The 16,009-nt window shown below is 55.1% G+C and overlaps 2 protein-coding genes across 2 annotated transcripts; both read left to right on the top strand.

Moving 5' to 3' along the window:
• Positions 1-220: 220 nt before the first annotated feature.
• On the top strand, positions 221-3,123 carry FOXC2 (forkhead box C2). Its single transcript, XM_045890291.3, has one exon. It carries the CDS (start codon positions 734-736, stop codon positions 2,237-2,239), a length of 1,506 nt encoding a protein of 501 aa, XP_045746247.1. The 5' UTR covers positions 221-733; the 3' UTR covers positions 2,240-3,123.
• An 8,128-nt stretch (positions 3,124-11,251) lies between these two features.
• FOXL1 (forkhead box L1) lies at positions 11,252-14,991 on the top strand. The gene has a single exon (XM_045890290.2). It carries the CDS (start codon positions 11,717-11,719, stop codon positions 12,740-12,742), a length of 1,026 nt encoding a protein of 341 aa, XP_045746246.1. The 5' UTR covers positions 11,252-11,716; the 3' UTR covers positions 12,743-14,991.
• Positions 14,992-16,009: the final 1,018 nt, after the last annotated feature.

Here is a 16,009-nt window from a genome sequence, read left to right as displayed (position 1 = left end):
AGAATAAATCTTAATAAGATACCACTCTTTTTAAAAAATCTTTTCAAGTCAAGACAAACTGCAGGAAAGTCTGGTTCTGAGCCGCGGGGTCTTAGAGCCGACGGATTCCGGCGCTCCTCGCGCTGATTGGTGCCAACTCCCCACAGCTGCCGGGTTATTGGTCCGAAGTCCCCGGAGGGGGCGTGGCCGGAGGAAAGTAAAAACTTGCTTTCAGCAAGACGACTTTTGGAAACTTTTCCCAATCCCTAAAAGGGACTTTGCCTCTTTTTCCGGGCTCGGCGGGGCAGCCACTCTGGACCCCGGCTCGCTGACCCTCAGGGCTGCCTCTTTGCTGGGGGGCTAGGAGAACCGCCTTCCCCCTCCCGGCGCGGACAGAGCGGCCGGCCTCGGTCCACTGCGCGCGTGGCGTCTCCACTGCGTCCCCGGCCGCCAGCTCCGGCTGCCACCAGCCGGTCCCGAGAGCGCGCGAGCGAGCGAGCGAGCAGGGGCCGGCGCCGCGCTCGCCGGGGCGCGCCCTCCAGGATGCCGATCCGCCCGGTCCGCTGACAACGAGCGTCCCTTGTCCGCGCTCAGGCGGGCGCCGAGTGCCGGAGCCTCCCCCACCGCGCCCCCAAGGCTCCCCGGCGCCTGGGGCTCCCCCCGCCGGCTCCCTTCCTCTCGCGCTCTCGCGCCCTCGCAGGGCCTTCCTCACGGTGCGTGCGCGCAGGCGGCGGCGAGCCGTCTCGGACGCAGCATGCAGGCGCGCTACTCGGTGTCCGACCCCAACGCCTTGGGAGTGGTGCCCTACTTGAGCGAGCAAAATTACTACCGGGCGGCGGGCAGCTACGGCGGCATGGCCAGCCCCATGGGCGTCTACTCCGGCCACCCCGAGCAGTACGGCGCGAGCATGGGCCGCTCCTACGCGCCCTACCACCACCACCAGCCCGCGGCGCCCAAGGACCTCGTAAAGCCGCCCTACAGCTACATCGCGCTCATAACCATGGCGATCCAGAACGCGCCCGAGAAGAAGATCACCCTGAACGGCATCTACCAGTTCATCATGGACCGTTTCCCCTTCTACCGGGAGAACAAGCAGGGCTGGCAGAACAGCATCCGCCACAACCTCTCGCTCAACGAATGCTTCGTCAAGGTGCCCCGCGACGACAAGAAACCCGGCAAGGGCAGCTACTGGACGCTGGACCCGGACTCCTACAACATGTTCGAGAACGGCAGCTTCCTGCGGCGCCGCCGGCGCTTCAAGAAAAAGGACGTGCCCAAGGAGAAGGAGGAGCGGGCCCACCTCAAGGAGCCGCCCCCGGCGGCGGCCAAGGGCGCCCCGGCCGGGCCCCCTCTAGCGGACGCCCCCAAGGAGGTCGAGAAGAAGGTGGTGATCAAGAGCGAGGCGGCGTCGCCGGCGCTGCCGGTCATCACCAAGGTGGAGACGCTGAGCCCCGAAAGCGCGCTGCAGGGCAGCCCGCGCAGCGCGGCCTCCACGCCCGCCGGTTCCCCCGACGGCTCGCTGCCCGAGCACCACGCCGGCGCGCCCAACGGGCTGCCCGGCTTCAGCGTGGAGAACATCATGACGCTGCGAACGTCGCCGCCGGGAGGCGAGCTGAGCCCCGCGTCGGGGCGCGCGGGCCTGCTGGTGCCGCCCCTGGCGCTGTCCTACGCCACCGCGCCGCCCGCCGCCTACGGCCAGCCGTGCACGCAGGGTCTGGAGGCCGGGGGCGCCGGGGGCTACCAGTGCAGCATGCGCGCCATGAGCCTGTACACGGGTGCGGAGCGGCCCGCGCACATGTGCGTCCCGCCCGCGCTGGACGAGGCCCTCTCGGACCACCCGAGCGGCCCCGCGTCGCCGCTGAGCGCGCTCAACCTCGCCGCCGGCCAGGAGGGCGCGCTCGCCGCCGCGGGCCACCACCACCAGCACCACGGCCACCACCACCCGCAGGCGCCGCCGCCCCCGCCGGCTCCCCAGCCCCAGCCGGCGCCACAGCCCGGGGCCGCCGCGGCTCAGGCGGCCTCCTGGTATCTCAACCACAGCGGGGACCTGAACCACCTCCCGGGCCACACGTTCGCGGCCCAGCAGCAGACTTTCCCCAACGTCCGGGAGATGTTCAGTTCCCACCGGCTGGGGATGGAGAGCTCGGCCCTCGGGGAACCGCAGGTGAGCACCAACGCGAGCTGTCAGCTGCCCTACAGATCCACGCCGTCTCTGTACCGCCACGCCGCCCCCTATTCCTATGACTGCACGAAGTACTGACCTGCCTGGCCCGCTCCGGCTTCGCCTCCCACACCCGGACCTCTCAGACAGTTCAGGCTGCAGAGACGCAAAAAGAACCAAAACATGCCCACCAGCTTTTTCTCAGACCCCGGAGCAGAGAGAGCGCGCGCCAGCCTCAGCCCTCTGTGAAGCTGCAGGTAACTCTAATTCGCTGCCCCGTTTCCGAGATCCTAAGAAGCCCCGGTAAAGGGACGCGGCCCAGCGAAATGAATATTGATTTTAAGCCCCCCTCCCCTTCCAGGATGGTTGTGCTCACTGCTCCAGCTGGGGTTTCAAAAATTAAGTTACGGACCAAATCCCATAGAGACCCAGTAATGACTCTCTGTAGAGACCCCCATAAGTCTATGGGGGCCTCTATAGATTCCGTTTGTGCTGTGTGTAATTTTAAATTTCTCTAACCGTGCTGTACAAATGTGTGGATTTGTAATCAGGCTATTTTGTTGTTGTTCAGAGCCATTAATATAATATTTAAAGTTGAGTTCACTGGATAATTTTTTCACCTTGCCCAACCATTTCTAACTGCCAAAATGAAAATTCAAGAAACCTATGTGGGGTTTTTACCCCCTGTACACTTACGAGATATACTTTTTCCCCCCGGTGGTAGGTCTTTTACAAAACAAGGAAATAATTTATTTTTTTGTTGTTGGCGGATAAAAGAGTCAAGTATCTGATACTTTTTATTTACAAAGTGTGATGGTTTTGTATAGTAGATTCCTCCCTGAGCATTCCTAAAAGAAAAAAAAAAAACTTTAAAAATTTAACTTCACCTGTGTTTGTCTTATGTGGTCTTAATTGTTGTACTTACCTTAAAATAAACCCATGTTGTTTCTCTGCCCAAAGTCCGGACAGTGTGTTTGTGTTCTCGCCTTTTTGAAAAACAAGGTGCGTTTGCAAATCCACCTGTTTTGATTATTTTTGTTACACAGGTGGGTAAACTCATAGAGGTATACAGAGGATCACAGAGGAATGGGGGCACTCCCCTATTGTCTTGTTAGTGATGGAAAAGACTTTCGATTAATTTAGATCCCACCCTGGCCTAGGCAGTGGAAAAACAGCCCTGGTTGGATGTGGCTGCCTGAAGGACTGCGTGCAGTCGTGTCCATTTGCTGTAACTGCTTTTTGCTAAATGCAACAAAACATGCCGATTGTCAAAACAAAGAGTACCATTACACCTCAGTGTCCAGCCATCCCCAACTGAGGAGGCAAAGGAGGAGAAAGAGAAGTGTGTTCCATTAGCTAACTACTACGAACCAGGGGGAGTCCTGCTTTCTCTCCATTTCCTAAAATGCGGACTTCCTTCCCCACTGTAATGGTTTTCCAGAAAAGAATCTGAAGTGGGCAGGAGAAGGTCCAAAGAAGATTGATTCTGGAGCATTTAACGACCATTCCTGGCAGTGGCTAGATCAGAGTTGGATTTCAGAACCTCTTTACTTCTTGATTTGATTTCTTAATCCTTACCCTATTGCAGTGAAAAATTGTAAAGGCTCATTGGCCTTCAAGAATAATTGGCAGTGCTTTTAGAGTTCTAAATTTATCAACTCTCGGGACTTTAAGTAATAGGGAGATTATTTGCCTTTTCAATTTTGAGATCTTGTCTTTAAAAAATTTTAGCGATGAAACCATTGTGAGGGATGCCTGGGGCAGGGGGATGGTTTTATTATCTGTTTCACTGGCCCAAACGCACAACTCCCCTGCTGGTCTCTGCGTGTGAATTTTGAGGCCAGAGCTCCAAATTGGGAATGAGTTTCCCACCCAAGTAGGTGAGCTGTACTTTGCTAAGAGTGAAGCTCCTTGTGAACTTAACATTTCAGGTGATGATGAGTTTTCCAAAAAGTGATTTTCCTTGATGCACTGGCGCTGAACATAACCTGGGTTTGGGTTGTTGTTTTAACCATGGCAGTTTGTCTGTAAGTCACGCTGAAATGGAACTGGGGGACGTGTGAGCATAATACATTTCCCCATATGTGCAACACAGATTCTTTCGATCTGTAGCCCCAGAGGTGCTGGCAGGTAAGCTGGAAATGCAGCATTTTCATCCTTTTTCTAGTGCTCAGGATTGGAGAGCCTCAGTGCTTGCTGCTTGACCTCTAGCAGGCCCCCTGGCCCCCTTGCTTTGGTTGAGTGAGCTGGACCAGCCAGCTAGGAAAGAGAGGGAGACAGAGAGTCCCGTCTCCCGCAGCAGAAGAGGTCAGCCCTCCTTGCGCAGCTCAGTACTCTGGTTCTGTTTTGCTCCTGTTCTTAAGATGATGTTTGCCGCGGGATTAGGGCAGAGTAGTCTGGCTGGCTTTCTCCTTCCCCAGATTTTTCCTAAGAGTCCACCCTGAAAGCTGGCCTTCATCTCAAGATTCGGAATTCAGATGAGGTCTGAGAGACACGCGGGAAATAAAGGAGAGAAGTGGGAAAGAATCGGGTTAGAGATCCAGGCTGCCACTGAAGCCACACTGGGATCTTCTATCTTTGGGGTGGCCTCTGAAAGAAATCCCTGTACGCGGGCCAGTCACCCAAGTGAGTAGCTCAAGAGGGGTTCCCCCCACCCAACCACCCATAGAGGCCATGGCTAGGGGTCCTTCCATTTCCCTAGGAACGCGGGCAGCTCGAGGGATTGTGTTTGGGGCTTTATCCAGGCCTCTGGAGGCGGCAGAGGGGAGGGGTGTGTAAGGCCTGGGCGCGCTGGGACGCCCCCGCCCCCGAAAGCTTCCTGAGTCTGAGGTCCCAGGGGCCAGGGTAGGTGCCGGTAAGCTCCGCCAGAAGGCCGGCCCTGCGTGCTCCGCGCTGCGCTCAGAGCTCCCTGGGCTCAGCAACCCCACAGTCATTCGGACTTCAGGCTTAGGGACTGAGCCGCCTCGGGGCATCGGTTGCTCCCCCGCAGGGTTGGGGGATCCAGCAGCGCGAAGCTGAGCATCGCGGGGCGGAGGCGATCCGGCCGCCTCGCGGGTCGCCGCCGCCCCTGCTTGTCTGTTGCCCCGCGTGCAAAGACCGCGCTCAGGGCACAGGCTGTCCTCGCTCCACCTATCCGCTCGCCTCCCCTCGCTTGGGCTGCTCGGTCCTCGGGAGGCCCAGGGCCGATCAGGAAAAGGGGAAAGGAGGTCGGGGATGGAAGGGCCGGAGTGTTGGTCGCAGGCGGCCAGGACTCCTGGCCGAGCTGCTCTGCGGTCCGGTCTGCCAGGCACAATTTGAACGAAGGCGCGGCAGATAATCGCGTCCCTTCCTGATCTAGTAACACGGAGCTAGCTAGGCAGGTCTCAAAGATACTGCAAATAAAACGAAGCAACCCCAACACCGCGGGAGAGACCACTGCCCATAGAGTTAACCCTGCCTGCCCTAATGGCCTTAGCTGCGACTGTTTCTAACCAGGGTCCCGTTTGGACAGATATGGGCTGCTGGGAAAGACTCCGTGGCCTCTGAGAATCCTGCACATTCCCAGCCCCAAGGAGGCTGCTTCTTGTAAGACTCCAAGACATGCCCCAAGCTCACAGCTTTCCTGGAGAGGGACTGTTGTATGTGGCCCAGCCCAGGCCTCTCTTCCCAGGCCGGACTTGAGTCTGCGGCCAGGCGGTCTTCATCCCCTGGTTCAATAGCCTGTCCCCACCCACACCAAAATCAGTGGTGACCTGTGTCCTCTAATTGCTGGAGCACCCGGCTAGGAATTGGAAGACCAGGTGACACTGTGAGAGCAAACAACTTCCCTCCCTGGTCTCAGTCTTCTCATCTGTAAAATGACCAGGTGCGTGTAAGGTCATTTGGGGCAGCCCAGCACTGTCCTTTCTGGCAGAGCCACACTCTCATGATGGGCCCTCACTTATCCCCACTCCCCACCTGGCTGGCAAGAAATGAAGATCGGAAGTGGGAGGGAGGAGCAAATGTGGGGTCCTGGGAACTTTGGTGCTTGGCTCATAAATCTTTCGGGGCCCATCTCCTTTCCTTTACCCCAAGACTGAGTGGGGTCGCCTTTGGGCCTGGGAGAGGCTTGTGAGCTACATTCAAAGCAGAGAGAGCGGAGTTCCCAGATCCCCCGTGAAAACTAGCCCTGGTACCCGAGTGCTTGCCTCATCACTCCTCACCCCCACCCCAAATCCAAAACACCGAACAGGGTGTTGGCCACGGTTGGTGTGATTGGAATTCACTGATAACCATAAACCTGAGGTGGGTGGAGACAGCCGAACCGAGAAGACACCCATTAATTAACGGGCAGAACCAAGTTTCTCAAGAATGTGCTGGGGTCTCGGAACCTGTGACTGGTGCCTCAGGGTGGCACGGTGCCTGTGTCATCCCCGTGGGGACACTCCTGGTCTCAGGGAGTGGTGGACATGGAGAGAGACCTTGGGTCTCACCTTGGGTGCAGCTAGGCCAGGGATGGCGGGGGGGTTCGACTCTAGGTGAGCGGGACCCACAGGGCCAGGGCCACCAGAGAGGGCCTTTCGGCACCACATACTCGAAATGCTTTCCCAAACTCTGAGAAGCATTCCCTGCTGCCTCGTTTTTGCATGGCTTCGGCTCGCCAAGGCATTTGAAATGTTTGCTTTTGGACAGAGGGATGTTTCGGGGAGTTTGCAGTGAGGACAGCCACCGGGCCCGAGTGGACGCCCCTGCCTTGATTTGTGCCAGCCCGTTCCGGGCTTTGGTGACATTCCTGCTTCACGGCGAACACAGAAGGACACAGTCCGTGTAGAGTGTGATTCTCGAATGTGAAGCTCTGGTGCTGAGGTGGTCATGCCAGGAGCAGGCTGGTGGGTGTGTGTGCGAGTGTGTGCGTGTGTGTGCACACGTGTGTGTGCGTGTGTGTGAAAAGCCGGCGTGAAGCGACGGGGGTGGGCTGGCAGATGGACTAGCTCCCTGGCCACACAGGTCCCTTTAAGGAGATGGGATTGGGGAGCTTGGGGAGGGCTGCCCCAGCCTGGGGGACAGCTTTGTGCTCAGTCTGTCTGCCCACCCAGGCTGGAGGTCACAGAGGCCAGAGAGGCCCCTCTGACCCCTGGCTTAGTGGCCCTGGGCCCTGGGTCTTACCTTTCCCAATGGCCCCATGGGGGCTCTCTCTCTGCCTGCCTGTTGTTTTTACAGGCCGCCCCTTCAACCAAGCTTCTAAGCCGAATCCACATGCACCAACTCAGGGCCTCCTCACAGGCCAACGGAGGGTTTGTGTGACCTCGGCCGTGCTCCCTCAAGCTCCCTGGGCCCATTTCTCAACTGAGAAGTGATGGGATTATCACATAGCGTTATTGTTGAGGATGTATGAACCCAACACACGTCAGGGAAGTCCTTTGCTAGTGCCCTGGCCACAGGGAGGACTCCCCGTGAGCTGTCGGGATTCACCCCGACACCGGGAGAACCCTGACTCTTTGGTCTCAGGTGACTGTGTGTGTCAGGCTGCTTGCTGATACGCCCTAACCACCCCTGTTTTAGACCTTTTAAATCACTGCTGGAACAAGATGAGCTCTAAAGAAATCTGTAATTTGGAAAATCCTGCCCTGCTCTCTGGGCTTCAGCCGACAGGCTGAGCATTACATTCGTGGCTCACTTCCCCCAAGAGAAGCAGGAGAAGACCCTGCTCCAGACACACCTCTCGGAGCCTCTGCAGATTCCTGAGGATGTCAGACCTCAGAGAATCCACCTTTGCAGGAAACCGTGTGTGTTCCAACACCCTGTTCGGCTACTTATGGCCTCCACTATCTGGGATGTTCACCGCCCATTCCAAATCTCATTTGTAAAATGAGCGAATCCATCACCACTGTCTTTCATAGATGTTGTGAGGGTTCTTGAGAGAGAGCTTCCTCGGGGCCCTTTGCATCCACACACAGTAGTCCTATTATAATGGGATGGTTCTCTTGTTTTGCAACACTTCCTCGTGTTAACTTCCTGGCCTCGGTGTCCTGGTCCACAGAATGGGAATGATGAAGACTCCTGTTTCTTAGAGCCGAGAAGAGAAGTGCCTTAATCCAAGGGACATCTTAGGAGGGTACCAGCACATAGTAGCATTCAAGACATCTTAGTTATTGCTATCGTCCTGGTCATCACCATCTCCAACGTGTTTACGGTGTCAGTAAGGTGAACTGGCTGAGTAGGTCCTGTATCTTCCCACCCTCCCCTCACACCCATTGCAAGCATGGGAGATCGTTCATTCGTGTATATATACCTTGTCAACTGTCTTCGCTCGGAGAAAAGTGATGCCAATATTTGGGAGGTGACACAGATCATCCTTAACTTGAGTATTTGCTTTTCAGTTGACTTCAGGAGCAGAGGAAGGGTAAATGCCTCCGGGCGGGTGGGGTAGGAAGACCTCCTGTCTCTCCCCTCCCCTCAGCCTTTTTCTCTGAGGCCTCTTGGTCCTGCCTGGTGCCTGGCCTCTGCCCAGCCTGCCCACGGAGCAGGCTTTCTCCCTGGGGGCTGGGAACTGTACTCTCTGCCCTCGTCCCACGCTGACCCCAGAGTAGGAACCCCTCGCAGTCCTTGCAGGAGCATCTGGGCAGGCTGGAAATCTCAGGGCTTTGCTGTGGGCTGGGAGATGTGCGGGCACTGACTGCAGAGAAGAATGCATGTTTGGGGCTATCTGAAGACTACGAGCCTAGGGAGAACTTTTAGTGTCCCCATCTGGCTCTCTGGGATACCCAGTTGTCCTGGCCGTCTCCCAGGCTCTTCGCCTCCCCCACCCCACCCCCGGACCCCCAGCAGGCCTCAGATAGGGCCTCAACACACCGAGCTTCCGCACGAGGGCGCATCCGCACTCGGAGGCCAGAGGCTTGTGCTATCCACTCCCCGGAAATATGCCCCTGCGCCGGGCTCCTTCCTACAGCGGGCTCCTCCTCGGCTCAAGTTGCAAACTCCTAGCCTGGGAGCCCAGGATTCGACCCTGCGCGGGAGCCAGGTTGGGGCACCACGCAGATCTACTGCTGGAAGGAACCTCCCGGGGATGCTGCAAATCTGCAAACGTGAGGGGCTGGACTTGCCTCTCCAGACCGCGACTAGAAGCTGTTTTTTTTTTTTTTCCCCTCTTTCTTTCTTTACTATCAGTGCCCCGCCCACCAGCCTCCCGGTCTCCGCCTGCGTCCGGCCCATGCCCAAATTGGGCGGTGTTTATTATTGTACGAATTCAAGCTCGGATTTGCCTTGGAGTTTAGAAGTAGCGCGGCGGAGGCGCGCCTTTCGGGAGAGGCAGGGATGCGCCTGCTGGACTTCGGGTGCCGGGCAAGCTCCAGGGAGGGCTCCGGCTGCGGAGGGGTTGGTGCGGAGTGACACCCATCTGTCTCCTCCTCTGGGCCTGTTAGAGCGGGAGCTGAGGCTGGACATCGAGCTAGATCCAAGCTTGAGCTTGCTGGGGGCGCGCTGGTCTGGAGACTGGTCCCCGGGACTATGGAACTGCGGGTTGCATCCGCCCAGGCATTGAAGTGTCCCCCCCTCCCCCAGGGTTGAAAGGGGGTGCTGCGGTGAGATCTAGAGATCCAGAGAGATGACAGCGCCCCGCCCCCTCCTGGCTAGAGGGCCATCCTCAACACCTAGGCCAGAGCCAGGCTGGGCTGGATGGTTGGCCTAAGTTAGAAAAGCAGCGCCTGGGAGGGAGGCCCGGAGGTGCCCCCGCACTGGCCTGGCGCTCTCTCAAGCTTCGCCTGCACCCAAACCGGTTTTTCCACCCTGATTTTGACTTCCTATGGCGTGTGTCAAACTTTCCCACTTCCTTGCTATCTGGAACCCCCGAACATAGGGGTTACTCTATGGATTCCCCATTTTGGAGTGGGATTCTCCCGGCTTTCCCTTGTTCAGGGGTGACCTGGCCTTTAGCAAGCAGATGTCCTCTCGCTGCTGACATGCCCCGCCCCATGCACCATAGTGCCTCTCTTTCCCTTCCCTGTGGAGCACGGCCCTGGGCCATTTCTACGCCCACCTGCCGCCCTCACCTCTCCCTCTCTTCTTTGTCATCCCCACACGGTTTACTCAATGAAACGCTAATTCAATTAACCCAAGTGTTTTTTTTTTTCTTTTAAAAAATATTCAGCAGAGATCATAAACAGGAACTAGTGGTGCATTAGCCCCCCGACCCCACCCCCACCGCCGCGGTGGGACAGAAGGCCGCTCCTTCTCAATCGGCGTCATTCAGGGTTTTTGATTCCAAGCATGACGTGGCTGAATGTAAAATGAGACAGGGTGGGGGTGCTTACACCCCAGGGTGAGTGGGTGGGGGTGGGTGGGTGGAGAGCAAGCAGGCTTCCCAAATGCTTAATGTAATCACGGGCCAGCTGCGTGCACTTGTAAAGTTGTTATAACCCCCCTCCTTGTTATAAACAGGAAAGCACAGAATATAAAGCAAGAGACCCGCATTCACAAATACCAGCTCTCCTGCGACAGCTGCCAAATTCCCCTTTTATGGTGTTCCTCGCTTGCAACCTCAGTCCCATCAGAAAGACCTTAGCTTCTCCCCCCTGACCTCTCCAAACGGGTTTATTTTGGAACTACCCTCAACCAAGCCGTGGCCCAGGTACCCCCGCCCTCTCTAGCTCCCCAGTACCCTGTGCCTTGGCTTCCGGAGAAGCTGGGCTCCTGGAGGCCTCTTCTGGGTCCTCAGGGAGCCCCTGGAGGTAGAGGCTGGCCCACTGAGGGATACCAGGCCCCCCGGGTGAGCGCCTCCAGCTCCTGCAGGTCATCCCAATAGTTTCTCCAAGGAGGGCTGCATCCTCTTCTCCCGAGACTCCCAGACCTCTTAGATAGACACGCCGCTCCCCCCACACCCAAATATCTAAACGCTTTCAAAGACCTCAGGAGGCATTTTATGAGGTGGTTCCATCTCCTCATCTATGAAGGCTGAGAGAAGAAAAGACCTTTTGTGGGAGGCTCAGGATAACTGGGCTCCCCCAGGCCAGCAGTAAAACTCACCCCTGCGCCCCCACCCCATCCCCACCTCTCCTTCCCGGCCCAGCAGACCCCCGCTCCCAGCCACTGCGGTCCACATCCTGCCTCACTGACTGTGCTTACGGCGTCCAGGGGTGGACGTGATATTTCAAACATCAGATCAGTGCGTTTATATATTGGGTGCCCGGAAATTTTTCCAAATAAACACAGCTTGATTCAACTTGGGTGGGCGGACTTATCAACAGACTAATTCTATAAACAAATGAAGGAATAGCCCTGAAACCGATTGGCTGGTATCAAAAAGACACGTGGAGGGAAAAGCTTGGAGTTTTTCAGCAATGAAATTTTAATTAATGTGGGTGGGCTGAGCACACAACGACTGTTTATCATAGACAATTTATTTTCCAGCGCTAAGTCAACATATAATAGCAAACTTACAACAATTATTTAACATTTTTAAAGCCATGAAGGGACAGAGCACGGAGCGGCCAGGGAGAGCGGCAGAGCGGGAGGCAGACGCACCGCGGGCTCCCCCGGAGGGCCCTCGCGGCGCGGGGCGCAGTCCCTAAGCCCTGGGTCGCCTGCGTTGCCGGGGAGCGCAGCGCCGGGCTCCGGCTCGCCATGAGCCACCTCTTCGGTCCCCGGCTGCCTGCTCTGGCCGCCTCACCCATGCTCTATCTGTACGGCCCCGAGAGAGCCGGGCTGCCGCTGGCCTTCGCCCCCGCGGCCGCTCTGGCCGCCTCGGGCCGGGCGGAGCCCCCCCAGAAGCCGCCCTACAGCTACATCGCGCTCATCGCCATGGCCATCCAGGACGCGCCCGAGCAGAGGGTCACGCTGAACGGCATCTACCAGTTCATCATGGACCGCTTCCCCTTCTACCACGACAACCGGCAGGGCTGGCAGAACAGCATCCGCCACAACCTCTCGCTCAACGACTGCTTCGTCAAGGTGCCCCGTGAGAAAGGGCGGCCAGGCAAGGGCAGCTACTGGACGCTGGACCCTCGCTGCCTGGATATGTTCGAGAATGGCAACTACCGGCGCCGGAAGAGGAAGCCCAAGCCAGGCCCAGGGGCCCCCGAGGCCAAGCGGGCCCGCGCCGAGACGCAGGAGCGCGGCTCCGAGGCGCAGCCCCCCGCAGGGCGCCGCGGCCCCGCGACCCCCCGCCAGGAGGGAGCGCCCGCGCGCCCCTCGCCCCTGCGGGACGGCTCCTCTCCGCCCGCGCCCCTCCACTGGCCTGGGCCCGCGTCCCCGGAGGAGGACGCGGGCGACGCTGTCCAGGGCGCAGCGGCCTTGGCCATAGGCCAGCCAGCGCGCACAGTGGATGGCCCGGGGTCTCCTCCACGTCCTGCTTCCCACGGCTCTCCGAAGAGCTCCGACAAATCCAAAAGCTTCAGCATAGACAGCATCCTGGCGGGACGGCAGGGTCAGAAGCCCGCCGGAGGGGTCGAGCTCCTGGGGGGCGCCAAGCCGGGGCCCGGCAGCTGTGTGGGTGCCTCGCTTCTGGCCACCTCCTCAAGCCTCCGTCCGCCTTTCAACGCTTCCCTGATGCTCGACCCGCGCGTCCAGGGCCGCTTTTACCAGCTCGGGATCCCTTTCCTCTCCTATTTCCCTCTGCAGCTTCCCGACACGGTGCTTCACTTCCAGTAAAGCAAACAGTGACGGGGTCCTTCCCCTACCCTGGGCTGAGCTTGTGAGACCAGGGGTCTAATCGCTGGGGGAAGGAGCCACGTTTTTGTTTTGTTTTTGTGTTTTTTTTTTTTTTAAATGATCTTTTCTTCTGCAACGTGTGAATCCTGGGAAGTGTTACCAACTTTTGCACGCAGGTGGGCAGGGTCGCCTGCCTCCTCCGAGGTGAGGCGGAATTTCCCAGAACCCGGAACACCTCCGGAGATTTAAAAGACCTTGCCTGGCTAGGACTTGGGCATCTCAGACCTCCTACCGCCAGAGCAGGAGAATTCCTTGACCTTAGGTCAGTCTAAGGTTGTGGTCTTCCACTGCCCAGCACAGGTCCTTCATGTCCAGAGCAGCAAGGGCCCAGACAACCAGGGAGCGGGACTGAAGGACATGGTGGGGTGCTTTCAAACAGAGCCACAGTCTGACTGTGGCCAGCTCGATTGTGGGTTGTCACTGTGGCTCAGGCCTTGGCTTTGGGTCCATGGGGTGGTAGGTGTTCACAGCTGGGTTTGTCCTTGAAGTCCAGTTGTGGGGACACTGGCAGTGACCCGTGTTTCAGGTTCTTTGGGAGATCTAGGGCCTGGTGAGGATTTACAACCAATGTCCAGGTGGAAGCTAAGAAACCACACTTTTATTTTAAATAGAGAATTTCTCTCTTTTTTCTTTCTAGACAGTAAAAGGAATATGCTATGTTCTTTGGCTAGATGCTTGACTCTTTTTACTACAATGATTGCCCTGTGAAAATGTCTATAGTAACAACTTCTATTAAGAAAGTGCACTCTATATGATAGCATTTTGTTGCATTATGATAGCCCAATAGTCAGTACCCATGATCTCCAAGACGTGTTACCAACATTAGCAGGCATCCTGTCTTGTTGCTTTTGTTTTTAAGGGATCAAAAGATAGCAGAGGACACCAGAAGTGTGTGAGGGGGAGGGAAGCTGTCTTAGACACAGAAGATTTTCCATTTGCATGTTTTTTCAAGCTCTAGGTTTGATTTTTGCTACATTTTCCAGAATTGTGTAGTAAAGGACCACCTTTAATCCAAAAAGTTGGATGAAACAAACACAAAAGGCAGATACTGGGAGAGATGGGTCATGCTGGGCAGAGAAAGGGAATCTTCTGATATCTGCTGGAGGGTGTGTCTCTGGACCCCAAAGAACAGGAAGCTCAGCCAAAGGATTCTTTCAGACATTCCCAGCTGATGGCATCCCAGCCCGCACCCAGCTCTTCCCTCCAAGCTCCTTCCCCGGGGCGGGCAGTCCTAGAGCCAGCAGCTAAATAAACACCTCATGGAGGTGACTGGAAATCTGGAGGGTGGGGAGCAGGAAGATTGGGGGGAGGACAGGAGGAGGGTTCTGCAACAAAGATCTGGTTAAGACAATGGAGATTTTTACAGCCCAGTTCAGTTTGGAACTTTTGGGAAGTGCATCTAACCCCTTACAGTATCTCTCTTTGGGTTGCCTTGGATGGGAAACTGAATTTCCTGAACCTCTAGGTTATTTTAATTTTATCGGATGTGGGAAAGACTCAGTAAGTCATGAGAGTTCTGGAGGTAGGCTGCAATAGATCTTCCAAATAACTTTTAAAATAATTTCCAGGACTTAGATAAAGATGAACACAAACTTTACAGCAAGAGAGCCTATCGGTTAATATATCCGAAAGGACATTCCAGACAAGCATAATAATTTAATAATTAGTAAGCACACAATTGGCTTTCTGAGAATTTATTCTTAAAGCCATGTGCTACTGACCCATAAGTTTCCTTGAGCATATTCTGCCCAGGTTGGTGGGAATGTTCTGGTGAGCTGCACAGTGTCCTTGATTTTAAGAACTTTGATGAGATCCCATTGTTGAGATCCGGGCTCACTGTGATTAACCTACAATGTGGTGGAAGGGCTGTCATGGATATTTTGTTATCCCAAAGTCTCAGCCTCTGTGAATAAAGTTGTTTTTTCATTAACCTCTCAGTGACTGGTTCAGTGGATTACTGGGGGGAATAAGCAAACAGTGTAATAGGAGAGAGGAGTCAGGGATTATATGTGGGAGCCCTGTCAGCATCTCAGGAGCAGAGAAGCCTGGGGCCAGTGGGTGCTGCCGGAACATCATGGAAACTCCACGGTGTAGGTTATGTTTTTAATTTTTCCTTTTGTGTTTGATTTGCTATCTCATGTGTTTTGTTAATTTACGATGGCTGTCTTCTGGAGAAACCAATAATCTAATTCTGCCATTTTAAAAAGATGCATTTTAGAGTTACAATTCCAAGAAGTATAATATAAACATTGTTTTTGTGTCTCAGAAAAAAAAAAAAGGCAGGAGTGTGTATCTGCTTTGTAAGAGTGTTTATACATACATAAGGAGGCATTCTGTTAACTAATCCCCGCATTCATCTGGTTTGGGAAGGCTGAGGGGAATGGACGGTACAGTGATGGAATCTATCGAATCGGTACAGTCCCGTGAAGATTCCTTCCTACTGAAGAAAAAGAGGACCTGTCGGTCTTAGCAATCCACACAGCTATGCCGGTGCTCCGGATTTAATCACAGGCTCCAAGTTGTAGGTCAGTAAGGCAAAAAAAAAAAACCCAAACAAACAAAAAAAACCCCAAAAAACTCTTACTTAAAGCAAACTCTCCTCTGTATTTAGGGCAAACCAGAAGCAACCTTATCTTTCTACTCTTAGGCAATCTGAAGGTACACCTCTGTGTTCCCTGCTAAACAAAGGGAACAGATTCTGTTTTTCTGAAAAGGGTCTGTGGTTTAAGCTCAGTGCATGCACACACACACACACACACACACACACACACACTGATGAATACATTGATCATAATGGGGATATAGCGGGAGTACCATGTACAACGATAAAGACAGAAATGTGTATATATATACGCATGGGTATGTATGTGCATACATGCATTTGTATATGTGCGTGTGTGTATGCGTGTGTGTATATGTGTGTGTTCTGTACACACGAATGTGCAGAAGTTCATCTTTTTTTACATATAAGTGGGACAGATGGGCTCAGACCAAGTGCTGAATCCTTTCAAATTAATCCAAGTATTGATACTTTCAGAAAGATTTTCTTTTTCGATATAGTTCAAGCCAGGGTTGAAAATTTGGATTTTGCACTATTCTGATGAAACTAATGAAGATTTTCTTAAACAATCTTGGAAGACATACCAACGTTGAGATCTTTACTTCTTCGACTTGCGCAAGGATAAGAGAACTTTGTAAAGGCCTTTT

The sequence above is a fragment of the Mirounga angustirostris genome, unplaced genomic scaffold, assembly GCF_029215605.1.
Source record: "Mirounga angustirostris isolate CCGP_5_RB_7025 unplaced genomic scaffold, mMirAng1.0.hap1 SCAF_16, whole genome shotgun sequence".
NCBI lineage: Eukaryota > Metazoa > Chordata > Mammalia > Carnivora > Phocidae > Mirounga > Mirounga angustirostris.
This window is presented reverse-complemented; position numbering and strand designations above follow the sequence as displayed.

Excerpts from the sequence above, each read along its gene's own strand:
- FOXL1 (XM_045890290.2), top strand. The coding sequence starts at position 11,717 with ATGAGCCACCTCTTCGGTCCCCGGCTGCCTGCTCTGGCCGCCTCACCC.
- FOXC2 (XM_045890291.3), top strand. The coding sequence starts at position 734 with ATGCAGGCGCGCTACTCGGTGTCCGACCCCAACGCCTTGGGAGTGGTG.